Source organism: Semicossyphus pulcher, unplaced genomic scaffold, assembly GCF_022749685.1.
Source record: "Semicossyphus pulcher isolate SPU_LCO1_2020_fin unplaced genomic scaffold, fSemPul1.0.p SCAF_23, whole genome shotgun sequence".
In the NCBI taxonomy this organism is placed as follows: domain Eukaryota; kingdom Metazoa; phylum Chordata; class Actinopteri; order Labriformes; family Labridae; genus Semicossyphus; species Semicossyphus pulcher.
The window spans coordinates 3878698-3897913 of NW_027211697.1; the positions used below are offsets into that span (position 1 = coordinate 3878698).

Sequence of the window (19216 nt, forward strand, 5' to 3'; positions counted from 1 at the left end):
AGACAGAAGGTGCCTCGTGCATTGATGACACACCTGAGTGCCTTTAGTCGTGTTTGTTTGGGTCGTATGTTGTTTTTCCTGCGCCGTCTTTCAGATACGGTTGAGTCAGGCCTACGGCAGGTGGGACGCCACTCAACAGCTCTGTCCAAACAACTGGGTAACGCAGCTACGCCACAAAGCCTCAATCACACACACCCGCTCCTCCTTCCCTGTGTCTTTCATCGCTTGCTTTCTCTCTCAGGGCTGGACGACAAAATTACAACACCCAGAGCACTTAGCTGAACGCTGCTGACAAAATCACACCGCCTCAGAAGCTCTGTTTGTATGCATGTGGTGCGTCACAACAATGTGGTTTTTGAATATGATTATGCACATAATTTCCCATTTACAAGTGGATTGTTTATGAGACAGTGTACGCTATATAAAAGTAATTCACACATGTTTCTTTAATGCATCAGGGACGACCTCATCCTCCTAGATGCCTGATTTCTTTTACAGATTTACAACAGCATCTTTGAGGCAGACAGGCGGTGGATGTTATGGAGCTACTGGGCTACCAAAAGGCTTTGGTAAACCCACAATGGACAACAGCAGACATCTGGTAGAAACACAACTCCACCCAGCGGCAGCATAGCCAGAGAACAAGACACAAGAGAGGAATGGAGAGAAGAGACAAGAAGAGCAGAGAAAAGGACGAATGGAAAATGCATAACAGCTCAGAGAGCTCACAGGAAGTGCAAACAGACTTGAAAACAGGACAGAAAGAGATGTGTACAAGTTGAGGGTGGTGTGAGCTGAAGAAGAGCATGTATACATGTACACAGTATAATGTTTAATGTTGTTCTAACCATGGTAAGGAAACTGCACTCCATCGCTCTCATGCTTAATCTTCCTCTCCTGCACACTGGCCAAATGGTGCTGCACTGAAAGGCCAAACAGGGGAGAAGGGAAGAGTTAACAATGGAAGAAGGGAGGAGAGAAAACAGAAGAAATAGGGTGAAAGAATGAGAGGGAGAAAGACGGGTGGTTAAATAATGGGCAACAGGGGGATTTAATGTTATAGAGTGCAGCAAGTGTCCATAAAATAGCAACATCATTACTGCTGGCAGAATTAAAATGGCAGCATGTGAGTGGGAGTGACGGTTATAAATTGGAGAATATACTGTATGAATTTAACAATTTATCAGAATCACCAAAGTAAAAAACTTAATGAAAGAGATATCCATGAAAGCCTACTGTAAATACATCACACATGAGCGCTATCATGATAGTAAAACACTGCAAGCAAAAAGGTGAAAGATTAACATCTAACTGGCTGCTTACACTGGTGCTTCTTTTAGTTACACTCCAGAAGACAACACAGACTGTGTCTGGGGTATAATGGGAAAGAAATAGTTCCAAATTTGGGGAAATAAGTTACTTGCTTTCTAGGTGAGAGTTAGATGAAATGATTGATACCACTGTCATTTCTGTTCGCTATTGTAAATATGTAGCTACAACCAGCAGCTGGTTAGCTTCACTTTACTACAAGGATTTAAAACACAGCAAACGGCTCACTTGACTCCTCTGTAAGTATTAAAATCACAAGTCATTAATAAAAAAGTTCATCTTGTTAGTTTGACCCATACGAAGTTCAAATTTTATAAACAGTAATGTGCTTTTCCTTATTTCCAAAAGCTGGTTAGCTTAATGTAATTAGCACAAAGACTGGGAAAAGGCGATATAGCTAGCTTGGATGTAAGATAATAAAATGTAACAAAAAAAACTGCCATCCATCATTTCTTAGGTTCATTTTATGTTTTTTCATTGTTGTAGCTGTATAAAAACTGAAGCTTAAATCGAATATAAGCTAATCAGCTGCTAACTGTAGCTTAATATTAGCCGCGATCACATCAGATTTGTATCAATCCTCTCGTCTAACTCAAAGCAAGAAGCTGAAAAAGTGTGCTTTCCTAAACATCAAACACTTCTTTAAATATGATAATGGGATAAAGATATTATGATTTCTGACAGCCATACTCACAAACTATAACAAACAAAATAAAACACAAAAGAGGATAGACATTTGTACAAACAAAAGTCTATACAGCTTTTGAGAGATATGCGTCATATCCACATTTAGTGCCTCAGACAACTTCAGACATCACACATACATCACACACACACACACACACACACACACACACACACACACACACACACACACACACACACACACACACACACACACACAGAGTTAAAGTTAATGAATATAAGTGCAAATCTCATAAGAACAGAACAAATGTATTCCTTTCTACCAGTATTTACACCGACTACTCAGACAACTACTCAGTTTGTTGTCTGATTAAAGGGTCAATTCAGACAAAACTTTAGTTAAAATTTTTTTTTTTTTTACACTTTTATCCAATGAGATGCAGCAAGTTGTTGGTTTTATTTGCAGAGGTTTTACTTCGATGAGACTTCTGCCTCCGCCCCGTTGCAGCAGAGGTGTGGTGCTCATGTAAAAAGTTATATTGGAACAACTGGACAGTAACATGTCATTTAAGAGAAAGATCTTCCTAGCAAAGATTTTAAGAGGTTTTTTTGGTTTGAAAATAGAAACCAATGAAAATTATTCTCAGGAACTGGGACAATGTTTTGTTATTGGACAATTGTGTTGAGTGTTTTTCAGTTTAAAAGATATTTCATTCACCTTCTTTGCACTGGGGTGCATAAGTCTGAGCAGTGAAAGTCTGAAAGCCTCTGCAAAGAAAACTAAAACTATCAGAGTATATATGTTTATGGTGAACTGGCCCTTTAAGTACTTGCTGCATTTGAGAGAGGATGCCAACTTGGCCTTAGCTTAATGATGCTACCTCTACCTCAAACAGGCTCCATTGGGGTAGGGGTTCAGATGTTGTGGATGGAAGAGGGTTTGAAGGAGAGTTGGTAGGAAGAAGGGGTCAAGTGATGGAGAGAATGGTGAAAGGGGGTGAGCTGTGGCTTCTGGTCCATTTCAAGTCAGTCAGTGTGAAAATAGTTGGATTAAAAGGCCAACAAAACATATTTTTTCAATTAGTTTGTTTCGTGTGGTGGGTGGGACACGGGTAGATGGATTCTTTGGTTAAATAACTAGCACTGTCAATCAAATATAATCAAACCACATCCACTTATGAGGAAGTAGATCAGCTACATTTTTGATTTTTGAATCTCAATACATAATAAATATTAGGATTAAAAATTAGGATTTTTTAGCGAAAGAAGAAAAAGTAAGTTTTCAGTGACTTTAAAATTCAGTGTGCAACCACTTTTTTCTGGAGAGGAATTGGAGGAATTACTTCTGCTCCAGCCTCCATCAAATTATCATCTTTTTATCTACAACTTTAATATCAGTTAAATTGTGTGCCTGAATTGACTTGGACCTCTGCCGAGCTCATGGAGAATCTGATGGGGAGGTTTTATTGGGACTACCTGCATCCACATCATTTGGCCAACCACTGGACTGAGAGCTGCTGCCAGCCGCCGGGGAGCGGCCCGAGTAGAAGACATCGTCCACCGGGCTCTCCATCTCACTGTCGTCAATGGACTTGCGCTTGTTGGAGCTGAGAGGAAAAAGAAAGGAGGGTTGTTATCTTTCCATTATTTTTTCAACTTGCATGTGAGCCTGGGTTTCTCAACTGGCACAGCTAACAGGCTTTTGGGACTCTGATTAATGCAAACTATCATCTGTGGGACATTTGGGGACAAATGTGAGTGCTTATTCCGAGTCAGGCATGTGTCTGCATGAAATCAATAGTTCTACAAATTCAAAATGTCAACATTTCCCTTCAATGTTTTCTTTTCTTATTATGTTTTAGCCAGGGGGCCGACGCAACACAACTGGAGACAGCGAAACAAAGAAGAGACCGGAATTTGTTCAACATGCTGTATCGGAGCAGCCTCACGCTAGAAAGTGATGCTGGAATGCATTTGTGTGTGTGTTTGCAGATTCTTATGGACTCACACATCTGTGACCAATAAAATAATGGGGGTTGTGAACGTACAGCGTTTCACTGCTGATCCAGAATGTTTAAATATATGTGCTCGTGTCCGTATCTGAGTGACAGCATGCGTGTGTGGCTTTTGTGCGAGTATAATGCAGGGGTCTGTGTTACATTAGTATCAAGGGAGATATTCAGTAATGAGTGTAACTACCTCCGTGGGAGACTTGCATAAAGCTCCATTTCAGTCCTGCAGCGTAAGATGAGCGAGAGAGGACGGCAGAGGGAGCAAGGGGAAATAACAGAGACAAAAGACACAAGCACGGACAAAATGACGGACAGATTGGTGGGAAAAATGAGGAGGAATGGGAAGGATTAGCAGTGAAGAAGGAAAAAGGGGGAGAAGGGGGAAGAAAGACCACAATCAAAAAGCAGAGCAGGTGCAGCATTAAGAACACAGCAGTGTTAAGAGGTTAAAGAATTAATAAATGAAGAATATTAGTACAGGAAGAAGAATCTATTGAGGAGGTGTGTTCTCAGTGTGTGTATGTGTGTGTACCTGGTGGAGGGGGTGGAGGTGATGGAGCGCCGTCCCAGGGTCACCTGGTTGATGTTGTAGTAGCCGGGGCTGTCCAGGTCAGCCAAGGAGAAGTTGGGGCCAGTTGCTGTAGCAACCGGGGCTGAGTAATGGACACGCACGACAAACACAAAACACACATCACATTTTTTTAAACAAGTTGCAATTTCATACTGTAAATTATCATGACTTGGTTTGATAAGGTTGGTGTTATTCTAATATTTATTACATTGCTTTAGTGACTGACCTTAACTACAGGATAATTTTATGCATCACTGAATTATTATTTCTGCACATTAGGACACCTTCTCCCTGGGCAATATCATGCATATTCCTGCACAAACTGCCCAATTCTTTCATATGTCTTGTATTTTTAAATGTTTGTCATTTCATTTGTCATTTGTCATTGATTCTGATTCTGGATGGATTGCCACCAAATTTGATCATAAATCATAAAAGAAAAATGGAGTCAAACATCTGTCAATCATCTGCCTGAACATGATACATGATAGACTGACAACACATTTTCTTGTTCTTCTTTTACAGTCACAGAGTTGATTTTACTTTTACACAAATGTAAATCTGATGCATGGACATAGATTTCCTTGAACAGAGGATGACTTTAAAAGGTGATCTTTTTTGGGTTGTGCCATAAGCAGTTCAAAATTGTCACTTATTATTATTATCATTATTATTATGTGAAATATCTCAATGTTTCTGAATTGAAGGGCGGGCTGTATGATATGTCGTTTTAATAATCGCAATCTCATGACGTGCGATCGTGTGACAAATGAAGTGAAACATATCAAGCTCCAACTTTATTGTTGCTCGATGCAAAATGAAAACTCGCCACTTTCTTGTTTCTATGACTTATGTACAGAAAAAGTTTGTCTGTTATCACATTAGTGCAGCTCTTTATGAGAGCACTTAGAGAACTGACCGCTGTGCAGCAGAGTCTGTGTATTACAAGCACGCAACGCTGCTGCCGTCACAGATCTTTTTTTTAAAGATTTTTTGGGGGGGCTTTTTGCCTTTAATTCATTATAGACAGCTGAAAATAGACAGGAAATGTTGGGAGGAGAGCGTGGGGGATGATATGCACCAAATGATCAGCAGACAGGGAGTCGAACCTGCAATCAGTGTGACGAGGACTATAGCCTCTGTATATGGGGCGCCTTCTCTACCAACTGAGCTAAACCAGTGCCCCACCGCCGCCACAGATCTTGTCGGTGGGATTATCTAGGCAGACGATCCGTTACGTGTCATCCTTATCCCAATGCTGGATCATGCTATGGCTACATAAACAGGCAATTCACAGAGCGGAGAAGCCGCTGACTGTTTACCTGTAGCAGCTACACCTGCAGCACACACAGATGTGTTACCGTCACTGGTCTGATCATGCTAATTAAACATACATGATCACCACATTGATGACATGCTGTATAAGAAATGTATTTAATTTATAAAGAAAGTGTTGCTCCACCTGTAGCCTACTCTCTGTACTTTTCATATGGCTGTCAGAGTCGCTGAACCAACTGTGTTAAAAGTAGGAGAGTGCTTTTTTTTTTTAAGAAGAAGACAATAGACTTAAAAATCCCAAATAATAAGTATGATTAATCGTTTAAATTGACATGAAAACACTCTGCGTTTATATGGTACAATTTCCTGTATTTTTTATAATAAATATCGCAGAACATAAAGTTATCGCAATGTCAGTTTTTTGTCATTTGAACTTTAAACTTCCAGGTAGAAAGGCCTTGCATCAGGTGCATAAAACTTAAAGTTGGAATAAAGTCATCAGGTTGGTGTCCAAACCTATTGTTTACTCACACCATACTTCTGAGTTCTTGCTCCCATGGCTTCTGAGTAAATGTGCAATTTCACTATAAAGGAGTTAGGGTTAAACCAGAGTGACTGTTCGACAGCTGACAGGGACAGTGTGCTGTCTATGTGCAGATTGACAGAGAGAATTAAAGCTGTGACTCACTCTGTGACACGCGGACCAGCTCGGCTACGTTCCACACCCCTGAAGTCACAAAGCAGTCCTGGAAACTCAAGTGTCCTACGTAAAACAGAGAGAGAGGAGGAGCATGTGAGAAAGTGCTACATAGATGTTAAAGCCAAACATGCATAAAATCACGTGCAGACAAGAAACCACACATACATCAGACACAAAGAGAAGGAAGGAGCTGAAAAACACACGTATGGAAAAATTTTGCACACTTCCGGAGTCATCCGGTGGACCCATGTGTTTTCTATAAGACACAGCAGGCCGCTGGTTTGGATGTTATTATATTTTGGCTGTTGACAATTCGGCACACACATCCAATCACATCCAACAAGTTAGTATGGTCTCCATATAGACAGCTACATAATGTATGCAACATTGTGTATTATGATCTCTTTGCACAGGCATGTCAAGTAGATATGTAACGGCACAATGATGAATGAAGCTAGATATCATAGAACCGTAGTTACATTTGTAACTCCTGTAAAGTGTGTTAGTCTTTGCTATAATGTCCCTATGTTTAAAATCCATGTGGTTTGTGTTTAAAGGACACCCTCGGCTCTCTGCCTTCCTTCCTCCTTTTTTATCCCTCTCTCCATCTGTCCGTCTCTTCTTCTCACCCCCACTCCTCACATTCTCCCTCTCTCCCCTTCATTCGCTCCATCCCTGTCCAGGGTTAACCACAGCGGGGACAGCGCATGAGGTCAGCGCTCAGCTCGGCAGCGGCCATGTGGTTCCCATCTTCCAATAACGTCAGTGTGATTTATGAGTGGCCCGCCACAATCACAGCCCCCACGCTACAGTACCATCAGCTCTCCTTACCATAATAAACTTGGACCCGACTCTGCCGGGACACTTACACACAGAGAGGCCTGTATGTGGAGGCAGTGTGCATACAGTATGTGCATGTCAGTTAGTGTATGTACAGGTGTGACTGCCTGAACCAACAGGTAAATCAAACATTTTTATGTGTGTATGTGCTTGCAGTCGTACCATTTGGTGGGGGCTTGACGTCTGTGTCTCCTTGCTGGTTTGAGTTGTCTGATTGTCCTGATTGTTCTGAAAGAAAGAGAAAAAAGGAGAGAGATGGTTAGTCAGCTGGACAGATGTTTGGACACGACCCAAGGTGAGGCAGCAGGTTAGCATCAGAGGGTACCCTTCAGAACATCGAAGGGAAATGGCGCCTTTTTTCTTTCAGCTAAACACAGACAGAAGTGGGGCTGGGTTTAAAGACGGGTGCATATTTCCACTCTGTTTGAACCTCAGTTGAAAGTCATAAAAAGGCAAATTGAAAGGTTAATATCCTCACTTCTGGAGTCTGTCACTCTGGGAAACTTACTACAAAAAGCACCAAAGCACAATTGGGTTTGAGGGTTTAAGTGTCTTTGGAGTGTGTGTTCTTTTCTCCTTTTATATCCTCTCTTTCAGGAACTTCCACCAACTTAAATGCACAAACACAATATTTTAGTTAAGGCCTAAAGACAAGTTAGGACATTGTAGGTTGGGTAAAGTGTTCAGAGACCTCAGCTTTCCACTGCTGACTCGTAAGTTGAAGAAACTTGTAAAATAAGTTTCTGGGGTCTCCTGTGAAAAAACCCCACTTCTTTTATTCTGTGCCTTTGGCTGTTACACGCACACTATTTAAGTGAGGGCCTTTGAGAGTGTAAGTGGGTTAAAGTGCTTCATTTCCCCAAAAAACTTCCAGCCCTCCGCTGCTGACTTGTACCTTTAAGGGGTGCTTGTAAAACGTACACTTTGTGCTCTCAGCATTGTTTGGATTGCATCTCCTGTGTGTGTTTACCTTAACATCTATAGGGGCAGGCCGACAGAAAGCTGCCTGCTTCAGCTAGTTTTGCTTGGCTGCTGGCTGCCATTCTTCTTCAGATGCGTAATGCAGTATTATGGAGTTTTATGGTTGTATCATATATACCATTCAGGCCAATTACCCAACAGCGCTGACGCTTTAAGGCCGTCCTGGGCCAAGTCTCCCAGGCAAGAACCAGGCCCCCTTTCAGCCACTACTAAGGCCCCCCAATCTCAACATCTTCTAAGCCCAAATCAGCGTCCTAATCTTGGGTGGCATTAGTGGACGATGTGCCAACAAGCTGCTGCACTATTCACCCGGTCTGTGCGTTGCCAAAAGCAAGGAAACAAAAAGAGACAACAAAATAACCTCTTCACTCTCGGTCGAAAAGGAAGAACGGGAAACACAGGGTTAGAGTTTCTTTCTTTCCTCGCAACACTTTTTCCTCATTCTGCTAAAGAGAGTGAAAGTCCATCTTTGCGTCTTCCTCCCTCAACTCCTCTCACACTCGTTCTGTCTCTGCTTCTCTTTCTCTCCCGTGCTGTCGCTCTGTGGAATCCTGGCAGCCATCTTAGCCCTTGGCAGCCATCTTAGCTTTGGCGGTACGATGCATTCCTGCTAGCTGACGGCACACCCACACACAAACACACACACACAGGCACACATGCTTGCAAAGCACACTCTCTCTCATATACAGGCCCAATGGTCTTAAAGATAAAAAGACCTACAGAGGATATGAAATGCAAATGGAGTGAGGATAAAGCCACTGGGATGTTTGTCTGCAATCCTGCAAGAGTCGCAATGCCCGTCCTGACTGCATGGTAGAGAACGTGTGAGGTGAGGAAAATTTGAAATGAGACATGATCACAGATGTCAGGCACCTTAATAAACTATAAAGAAGGATGGAAAATGGATTATGAGTGACTCATTCAAAGCAAATAAGGTGATAATGTAAGATGTAAAAATGTAGCCTGGGGCCGTTGTTGTTGCTGCAGCGCCCGTCCCGACAATCCTGATCACGTTCTTCACTACAAGCCATAACTGAAAACCTCTTTAAACCCGTATGCCTCCAAAAAAATCTCTCCTGCACTATGTGACACTTTTCTAAGCCAAAATTCAGTGCCTGGTCGTCATGACAACAGGGATGGCACATCACAGTTAAAGTCCCTAATGAAGAGTGGTTGTTGAAGCTTCAGTGTGTTTATGTGTTACTAGTTGGCTGGAAATGAGTTTAAATGAAGATAATATTATTACCTGCTGGCTTCAGCTCAATGTGCAAAAGTATTTTTGGCACCGAACAGACTTTCACCTTTTACCTACATCAGTCTGTTGTAATTCCACGGTGCTGAAGTCACTCTGGTGACATTATCAATCAAATTTTCAACTTTTCAATTTCAATAAAAACTGTAAGCAGAAACTGATCTTAAAAGTGTAAAAGACAGAGGGTGCTGGTTTGGCTCAGTTGGTAGAGTGGGCCCCCGACATACAGAGGCTACAGTCCTCATTGCACTGATCGCAGGTTCGACTCGATCATTTGGTGCATGTCATCCCCCAATCTCTCCTCCCAACATTCCCTGTCTATCTTCAGCTGTCCTTTCAATTAAGGGCAAAAAGCCCAAAAAATAATCTTAAAAAAAAAAGTATAAAAGACAGATATAATCGATCACTACTTAAGAGGTGGTGTAATAAAGTTAAAGTATGTAAAGGTAGAGTGATCCTATCCCTTATTGCATGCTGCCTTTTAAGTCAATTGACCTTCTTGTTCAAAACTAGCCTTCGAGGCTTAAAATGAACCAACTTCTTGACTGAAATAATTGCTTCATTGTAAGGGTCTGAGAGCCCCAAGAACTGAAAGTAAGAATAATTGCACTGAGACACTCCGAGTGTTTGGTTGGTAAGTCGGTAATTTTTTTTGTTCATGACTTTGGGATTGTTGATGGTGTGCTACCAGGTGTGAAGTAGGCACGTTTTGTCTGCAGGTTGTTTCAGAACGGTTGTTGTTTTTTTCTTTGTTTCTACAACTGATCTTTAATCTCTTTAATCTGTGCTAAGACTGCAGATGAAAATTTGATTAGATTAGATCCAACTTTATTAAGCAGAAACAATGCACATTTCATTAAATAAACAATAAAGAAATACTTTTTTGGGACCTCTTCAAGGGGTCATAAGCTTGGCCTCTGGGGTGGGAACTACTGTTCTACAAAATGAGTGGGGACTGCATGATAGTAACAATGGTGGTCAACTTGAAACAGGCTAAAATAATTGAAACCATGTATGTATTTGGGCACCTGTGGCAAAGACGTCAACCTTTTAAGTTGTAAAGTCTTTGCAAATGTTTTTATTTTTTATTTTTAATCAGTACATCCAGGGGATAAGGATTAGCACTTGGAGTTGTATATCCAGCTAATGACTTTAAACAATATTCACTCTCTTTTTCTCGTTACAACATTAGAACATTTCACAACCATTATTCACTAGCTGGTTAGTTAGAGCTACAAGCACAACTGAAGCCAACTGAATAAGCAGAAAGGAATCCAGCGCTTTTCAAACTGTGGAAGCAGGGAGCGACTATATGTAGGGCTGTATTAATCGAATATTAATCCTGGTCACGACTTTGGCTTACCCATGATTAAGTAGTTTATTGACGCCGATATTGACATTTAAAATGCATGCTCCACCTCTAGAAAACTCTGCTGGATATCAAATCAAGCACTCCCTAAACTAACAGCCACTCCCTCAGGGGGCAATCAAGAGGTTTTGGCTTCAGTTTTGGGGGAGCTGGTATGTCATGAGCCTCTACCTTGCAGTGGCAGAGTAAACAACATAGACCGGAGTTTCCGTTCAACGAGTAACCATGTTAACTGGGGACTTTCAGCCGAATTAGTCAGTGGTTGTCAAGGTTACAGCAGCTGTTGAAAACAGGAAGAGAATACGTAGCTGTCCTTGTGAATGCCTTTGTTGTTTGTCATTACGATCTCCAAACATACTGATCTGTTATGGCTTAGAAATTTCTTTGTGCAAACATGTCATGCAGGTTACTAACGTTCAGTCGCGTCTTGAACGCTGCTTGTTGTTACGCTAAAACAGGAAGAGAGCAAGTCACTTGTTAAACCGAAACATCGGTGTGCCCAAAATCATCGACTGTTAGGTATTTCAGGTCTAAGACAAGAGGTGTTACACAAGAAACAATGATATGCAAAGAGTGCATGAAACCTGTGTCTGTGCTGCAAAGCAACACAACTAACTTGTTCAACCACGAGTGTATGAAGGCAAAGAGGGATAACATCGCTAAACTCTGTCCATGTCCAGCGTCAAGTCAGGTATCCATAACAGCGAAGCTGTACAGCGCGACACCCGATCCACCCAACTCCCAAAGACAGACCTAAAATCACCAATGCAATTTGCGTTTCGTTTTACCTCTAGAAGATGCACCAAATTCAGGTAAAGACGCTAATTGTAAGTCTTAGTTAGCAAAATTTGTACATGAGTCGGAATGCAGCACAACATGGAACTAAAAGCGTTGCTTTGTCTATTTAAAAGTTTAAATGTTCCTAAAATGTATAAATAATCGTGATTATTGATTCATTGATTGATTGATTGATTATCCTTTTGCCCCCCTCCCGTGCTTTTAATATTTACATGGCTTATTATGTTTATTATGTTTTTGCATTTCTTTGTAAAATTGTTACCAACAATTACTTGTAACATTCTTTCTCATATGAACTTAATATAATACTATCTATACGTTTATTACTATTATAAATGTGCAAAGATTAACTGACTTATTGCTTTAACAAAAGACTCAAAAGAAACTTGAGTTGGGGGCAGCTGGGGTTCAGTATGTAACCACACGAGCGTTTGTTAACATGTTGGCTTCAACGTGGAAGCAGCAAACACGGATACACATGCCTCCGAAGCACAATCATGCTCTTACACACAGACAAACACACACACTCAAATTAATACACTGATGAATCACTCTTATCTCCTGCACACAGTCGCCCCAAGGCCCCCTGCACTCTCCCCGCCAGAGATAATAGAGCATAGACACACACAGGCCATCAAATACACCATGCTATCGCTCTAATCACCCACACACACACACACACACACACACACACACACACACACACACACAACAGCACACACAGAGTTCATTTTGTGTCTTGGTCAGTGTACAGTGTGTGCTGATACACAAAATGTAACACAGGCTATACATTTATCACACTGCATATGCAGACAGAGGCTAAAACCTCACACCCAGGCTAATGTACACACACTCAATATCACACTTACTTAATCGCTCCTTTCATCACATACAAGGAGACAAAAACAACACACGGCCGCACATTCAAACACACACATGCACATAAGTGAAAATCATAAAGAGACACTTGAATGAAAATTACACACACATGTTCCCTGGCTTGGTGCGAGGCAGCCATCGCCAGCGCTAATGGACTCATTCACCGCGCACACATTCATATACATGAACACATCGCTCACACACACACTTTTTGTTGCTAATTTACCGAACAGCTTCGAGTGTTTGTTTGTGCATCACAAGCACACATCCGCAAACAGGCCCTCTGTAATCTAATGTGCACTAAGTGAAGGGGATTTTTCAGACTGATGACAGACTGTAAAATCAACAGCTCAACTTGATGACTGTTGGAAGGAAGCAAATCAGTCAAGCGTGTACATTTTCATTTATGTGTAGCTATTGAGTTGCATTGTGGGAAGTGTAGGAAGGAGCATTTTTGCAACTTGAACGATACTAGGCAGTAAAAGTTGGGATATCTTTATCATATTTTAAATCTGTTACAAGGCCCAATTACACAACTGGGCTTTGGGTATCAACTGATACCATTGACTGTATATAAAGATGCTTTTAATTAGTTATTTGATGCTGTCAAAAGGATGATTGACAGCTCTGTTGACAAATACGGCTCCTGCAGCTGATCTGTTCCTGATTATCACAGTAGACGAGGAGACGTAACTAAAACAATCACTACAGTCATTGAAGTTTCCATATCTGTGAACCTCTGCTTCAGACCAACACAAGAAGCTGTTCTGCTGTTAAATCCGCCGACATGCGGGATCCTTGATGTCTTTTTTTCGGTAAGCTCTGGCTCCAAATGACGTCACCAGCGCATGATGGCAGCACCCACCTTGGGGGTATTTTGGCATCAATTTTGTACAATGAGAGTAGATGGAGATGGGTCGGCCATCTTTATACTGTATACAGTCATTGGTAGCCAGTGTGAATCACCTTCAAACAGCTGACACTTGAGCTCTCTACATAGGGGCAGGGTTTTTTCTTCCTTCAGCAAAATGGCCGTATTATAGCTGCTGACTCCTGATGCAATACGGCATATAGAAGTTAACATCAAATTGAATAGATGGAAAAAGGATCGGCCCCTTTGTCACTGATACTTATCAAGCTATTTGAGTCAGTATACATTGGGTTTCAGAATGGTTGCATACCTTATATAGTCAAAACAGATGACGGCCTTTTTAATGCAAGGATCTAGAGGGTAAACCATGCATATGAACCATTTAAGAGATGCCACAAGCCATGTATAAACAGATGCAACTGCACAGATTTGACTGTCAATACACTGTAGCCTACAGCCCATGAACCCTTTGCCACTCTGTCTCCGCCCTCTGTGTGCAGTGTCATTTAAGGATAGCTCCCCAGACACGGTTCAGTTCACAGTCAAATGATAGGGGCCTCCTCCTCCTCCGACTGCTCCACAGCTCTGCGGACAATTCTACCACTGTTCTCTCCTTCTTCCTCTCTGTCTTGCCTCTGCCTCTTCCTTTCACTCAGCCTCCCTGACGTCTATCTATACAAGTTGTGGCATTTAAGACGCAGGTCAAACCCAGTCGTTCCCGGTGGACTCCGCGAGTTAATGTGGGAATGCAGATGTGGTGTTGGGTCCGTATGTCTCCAGATGTGGCAGGGGGAAGCCCTGATTGGACTGCAGCACACATGCATATTGAGACATATATACAGAAATACTTAATATAATGTAGCATGTACGCACAGCTTCATGGTGTTTGCAGATGGATGTAAAGCAGACGCTGTTCAGCCACTGACTGACATATTTATATATACAAGTGTGTTTGAGTTTAAGTGTGTGTGGTTGCACAGTCTCGCCCCCTCTCTCCACCCCCACCCCCACCTCCCATCCACCAGCCTCTGGATAAAGAAACCGAACAGCCTCCCCAATTGGGTTTCGCTTAAGAGGTTTATCGGTATGTTGCTAAACATTCTGACCTTTTTTTCTAATCTTTAATGCGCTTAAAATGTTCCAAACCCTCCTAATCCCCACGGCTATCCCACACAGATGTTCACTCGGCTCTTTTATTGGACTTCATTTCAACCTCGTTTTTTTCTTCTTCGTCTTCTTCTCCTCCTCCACCACCTCCTTCATCCTCTCCACGTCCCTCTTCGCCCTCCTCCGTTTTCATTTTGCAGATTTGTTTCTGGTTTTTCCAAAATCTTCTCATCACCCTCTGATCAACCCCCCCCCCTCCTCTTGGGCTTCAATCTTCTCCAAGCAAAGCTCATCGTGACCCTGGTTTTTAAGCCACTGCTTCTTATTGGACATTGCTGCAGTCGGAAAGTAGTTAATGGTAACGTAAAACTGTCCCTTAAATGACCTGAGCTCACTGTGGCCGCCTAGGGTTCAGACAAACAAATACAATCGTGACAGGAAGCCACTTTCGCCAAAGGTGCCCTTGTATGTTTCATGGGGATTTGCTTCATTAGAAAAAGTACAGTTAAGGGTAACAAGATAATAACGGGGGACATGATTGAATCACAATGCGGTTACACAGTGTTCCTGCTGAGTCATTAGGGCATCTAAAACAGCCGCTCAACTGAATCTTCTACTTAAACTGTAGCCTTTCGTTTACTTATGTACTCACATGACTTTTTATTCAGTTATCTTTTTTTCAATCACATTTAGAAGAGCGATCTATAACTGAAGATAAATGTGATTCACTAAAAGGCTGTAGGTTTCCTTCTCCAACCTGGGGCTCAATTTTGAATTTGTATCTTTGCAAGTATGGTAGAGCTTTGTGCCCTACTCCTGTTTTCACTCATGTCCTATTCGAGCATGTTTTAAGGAGAATATAAACTAACTAAACTAAAAATCTGATCAAAACCTGCAGAAAAACCTGCAGAGAAGTGGTAGTGGTTCAGCGCTTCTGAGGTGCGTCGGTGTAGAGATGATTAGTTCTGTAGCACAGTCTTATACTAGAAGCGTAGCTCTGTTTTGTGAAGAGCTCAGTGCGTGAGAGCGGGGTGGTAGAGCGAGTGAGAGAGAACGGAAGTGTGTGTGCACAGGTTGCGTGAAGTGTCGGGTACCAGCAGCGAAAAGACTGATCAGTAGCTTTATAAACAACAGCACTAATGTACAGTTAAGGCTAAAGATGGGGAAGAGTACTCAATGTTGACGTCATTATTCGAGTAACATTACACTACTCGCGCACCTGCGCATGTGTTGTTTTCGGCTCAAGTAGTTTAACTCAGTTACATGCACCATGTCAGCCATGACCAGGAAAAGTGATGTCTGGAAGTACTACGACTACGACGATAACGTGCTGTGCAAGATTTGTGGTGTTAAACTTGTATATCATAGAAATACTAGTTCGATGCTTCAGCACATGCACTTAAAGCACAAGGAGAAGCAAGACAACAGGCAGTCTCCCATAACTTCATTTGCTCGCCCTGTTAGCACACGCCATTGTGATGATACGAGAGCGGAGAAGATTAGCCTGCTAACAATGAACATGGTGACTGGAGATATGCTCCCATAAGTCCATACAGTCCGCTACCGCTGTGACAACGGAATGTTACAACATTAATTGAAGGGTAGGTTAAGGTTGTACAATGCATCTGACATTGCACTTGCTTCCCACTGTTGGCAATTTACTTACATTAATGTAAAAGTGTTAGATAGTAATGTTCTCTTACAGGCATATAGCCTACTATTTCTGGGCCGGGATGTTGTTGTTTTTTTTTGATTACTCGTTCATAAGGTAATTAGATTACTCGAAAACTAAGATTACTGGAAATGCCCATCCCTAGTTTAGGCTGCGTTTGTGCAAAATAAAGCCTACGACTCCTCAAGACTCAAGCCACGCTCATGTGACTTGCTTGCTGCCTGCTGCTGACATATTAAAGTGGCGGGAGTTAGCCCCGAAGCTAGCCGCAGCTTTGACCCTGGAGCAGAACAACAACAAGTCTCCCCCATGCTTTCCGACTACGGTTGGGGCGCTGAAGCAGGAAAGGTTCAGCGTCCCGGAAAGGCTCGTTAATTTCCTCCATTGGTTTGTGGCAGGCAGCGTGTTATCGCCATCTGTTGGAATACAAGGCACACTACTTTAGACGTGACAGCAATTTGGGACTCTGGAAAGCAGATTACTAATTTGTTCACAAGCAAGAATTATCTGCTGTGCTTCAATTTTGAATTTTCGGTCACATCATTACAGTTTAAACTATTAATATTTCACTTTGAAAAGTGACAGCCCTACTCTGACAAGTTGTCACAGCCTGTCCTCCTTTTCCTCCTGCCTTTCTCCACCAACAAGACGGTAGGGCAGACTGTCTGTGCAATCGAGAGGCAAACTCAAGGCACAAAAAGTCCTGCTTTAAACATGTAGCTCTGAGAGCACTGTATGTCCTTGTCATTTCATCTGGATTTTGGCAGCTGAACAGTCAGTCAGTAAATAAACCTAAAACAATAACGGTGGCGACAAAAATAAGATTTACTGAAGAGAGGTTAATCTGTAGAGTGACTTATGTCTGCGCTTTGTCGGCGCTAAAGTTAATGATAAAAAATAGCTCATGTTTAATGTTCTGTGACGGGAGTGATGGCCCATTGACTGTCTATGGTGCAGCGCATTTTTAGCTTAAAATCAAGGCTGAGCGTTCAAAGATTGCAGAAATAACACTCCGGGTTTTCTGTTTTAGGATGGACTTTCCCTCCTGCTATTTTTGGCTCTTTCCTGGGAAGTTTATTTGGCTTCCACATCCACACCCTACCTATTAAACCAGCAGCTTTAAATTCTGGCAATTCCTTCAGCACTATGGTGATGTCAACAAAGCGGTCACAGGCTCTTAAGCGAACAAAACACCCTCTTTTTGTTACACTGAAACCTCAGCTCAGGTCTATATAATCAATGTTTGTTCCCACATTCTGTGTAAAAGTGACAATAGTGCATCTCGATGTAGTTCGCTGCATTGCTGGAATGTAACTCCATGTGACAGCACCGCATGGGGCCATGTGATTAATCGTGAAATTAATTTCTGTGCCGGTAGTGCTGAAGTGTGAATGTGTGGGCTTGAGACTATAAATACCTCAGTTGGTGGCTATGGATGTGTGATTGTGTCTCATATAGGTTTATGATAGTGTATATGTGCAAAAAATTCTGGAGAGCACATGTTGAGGCACAGTTGGAGATAAGCGTGTAAACATCTGTGACTGACAGGCTGAGCGGCAGAGTGTAGGAGGGGAGACAGCGTTCTTTTTTAAAGACACGTAACATGCGTGTGCATCAATATGTAGAGCTGGTCGTGGGAGTATTTGCACGTGCATGCTCCCTGTCTATATATGTGGGAAAGTTCAATAAATTGAGAGAGATTATTCTGCGTTAGATACACATCTGTGTGTTTCTGTGTGTGTGTGTGTGCATGTGTGTTAGTGTGTGCACTGCGTGGCCGCCTGGCCCGAGCCCTGTGCCAGCAAGGAGCAGGTGTGGGGAGGCAGCCCTGCATTGCCCGTTGCCCATCTGCGTGGCCGTCTGTGTGCCTCCTGCGCCCTCTCTGTGCCAACGCCACACAGAGCCAGGGAGCCAGGGGGTGAGAGGGGGGTGAGAAAGGGTGAGAGGGGCCTAAAGGGAATCAACCATGGGAGAGAGAGGAGGGCAGGGGGTAGAAGGATGGAGGGGTGATGTGGGGGGGGGGGGGGGGCGGCAGCTGGCAGGCTGCCCATACATACCCCCCTCACCTCCTCTCTCTCTGCCCTGTTTCTTTTATCTTTTATCTGTGCCTATGCTGATGAGCTGTGATGTACAGGGAGAGATCGACAGGGAGGGAGGAAGAGGGAGACACAGACAGAGCTTTTAACTATCCCGCTTGTTCTCAGGGTAATAAAGGTTTAGAAAAAACCCTCTGTTAAAATGAGGCTGCTGTTCAAAATTCTCACTATGACTCTGTTAGAAAATAATGTTGCCTCTTCTTATTTGACCCCCCTCTTTTATTGTTTTTCTTCTTTAAACCTCTCCATTCAAACGTTCACATTTAACTAAAACTGCATATGGAGAGGTGTTATTGCTCCAATTGTCCAGCAGATGTCACATGTTGACAGTGGGGGAACAGCGCAGCAACACATGCTAAAGAAATCTGCCTCTCACAGGGGGAACAGAGCGAGAGAGAGTGCGCGGGCGCGCGCGAGAGAGAGTGCGCGGGCGCGCGCGAGAGAGGAGTGGGAACGATTTCAGCAGGGCTGCCATGGCTTTAGCGAGACGTGAGGGAGGGTGGGGGGGCTGAAAGCTCTCTGGCACATCTCGCTTCAGTCAAAATTCCTGCCGACATACAAAACATCAGTGGCTCCAAAGAATAAAGTTAGAAATTTCAAAAGAAATTCTTCTGTGTTTTTCTTATTAGACAATCAGGTTCGAACATTAACATGTGAAAAATGTTTGTTCCTGATTGCATTTGCAAAAACATGCTTGGTACTATTGTACAGTCGGAGCAAAGTAACTCAAAGTCAGGGCAGACTGGCAGGCGTGTTTAAACTGTGCTGATGATTTGTGTATATAAAGTTTCGGACTAACAGTAGTGAGTATAGAAT

At 42.6% G+C, this 19216-nt stretch overlaps 1 protein-coding gene across 11 annotated transcripts in view; it reads right to left on the bottom strand.

Moving 5' to 3' along the window:
* The window catches only part of nfixb (nuclear factor I/Xb), a 143632-nt gene that overhangs the window by 21261 nt on the left and 103155 nt on the right, over nucleotides 1-19216 (bottom strand). For 6 of the 11 annotated variants that reach the window (XM_069674249.1, XM_069674251.1, XM_069674253.1 and 3 more), the window contains 6 exons: nucleotides 7538-7603; nucleotides 6524-6598; nucleotides 4519-4639; nucleotides 4174-4209; nucleotides 3451-3581; nucleotides 849-923 (listed from right to left, as the gene is read on the bottom strand). In XM_069674249.1, coding sequence (XP_069530350.1) covers nucleotides 849-923; nucleotides 3451-3581; nucleotides 4174-4209; nucleotides 4519-4639; nucleotides 6524-6598; nucleotides 7538-7603 — 504 coding nt within the window. The remainder of the gene's footprint in view (nucleotides 1-848; nucleotides 924-3450; nucleotides 3582-4173; nucleotides 4210-4518; nucleotides 4640-6523; nucleotides 6599-7537; nucleotides 7604-19216) is intronic. The other 5 variants (XM_069674255.1, XM_069674254.1, XM_069674250.1 and 2 more) reach the window with 2 other exon arrangements.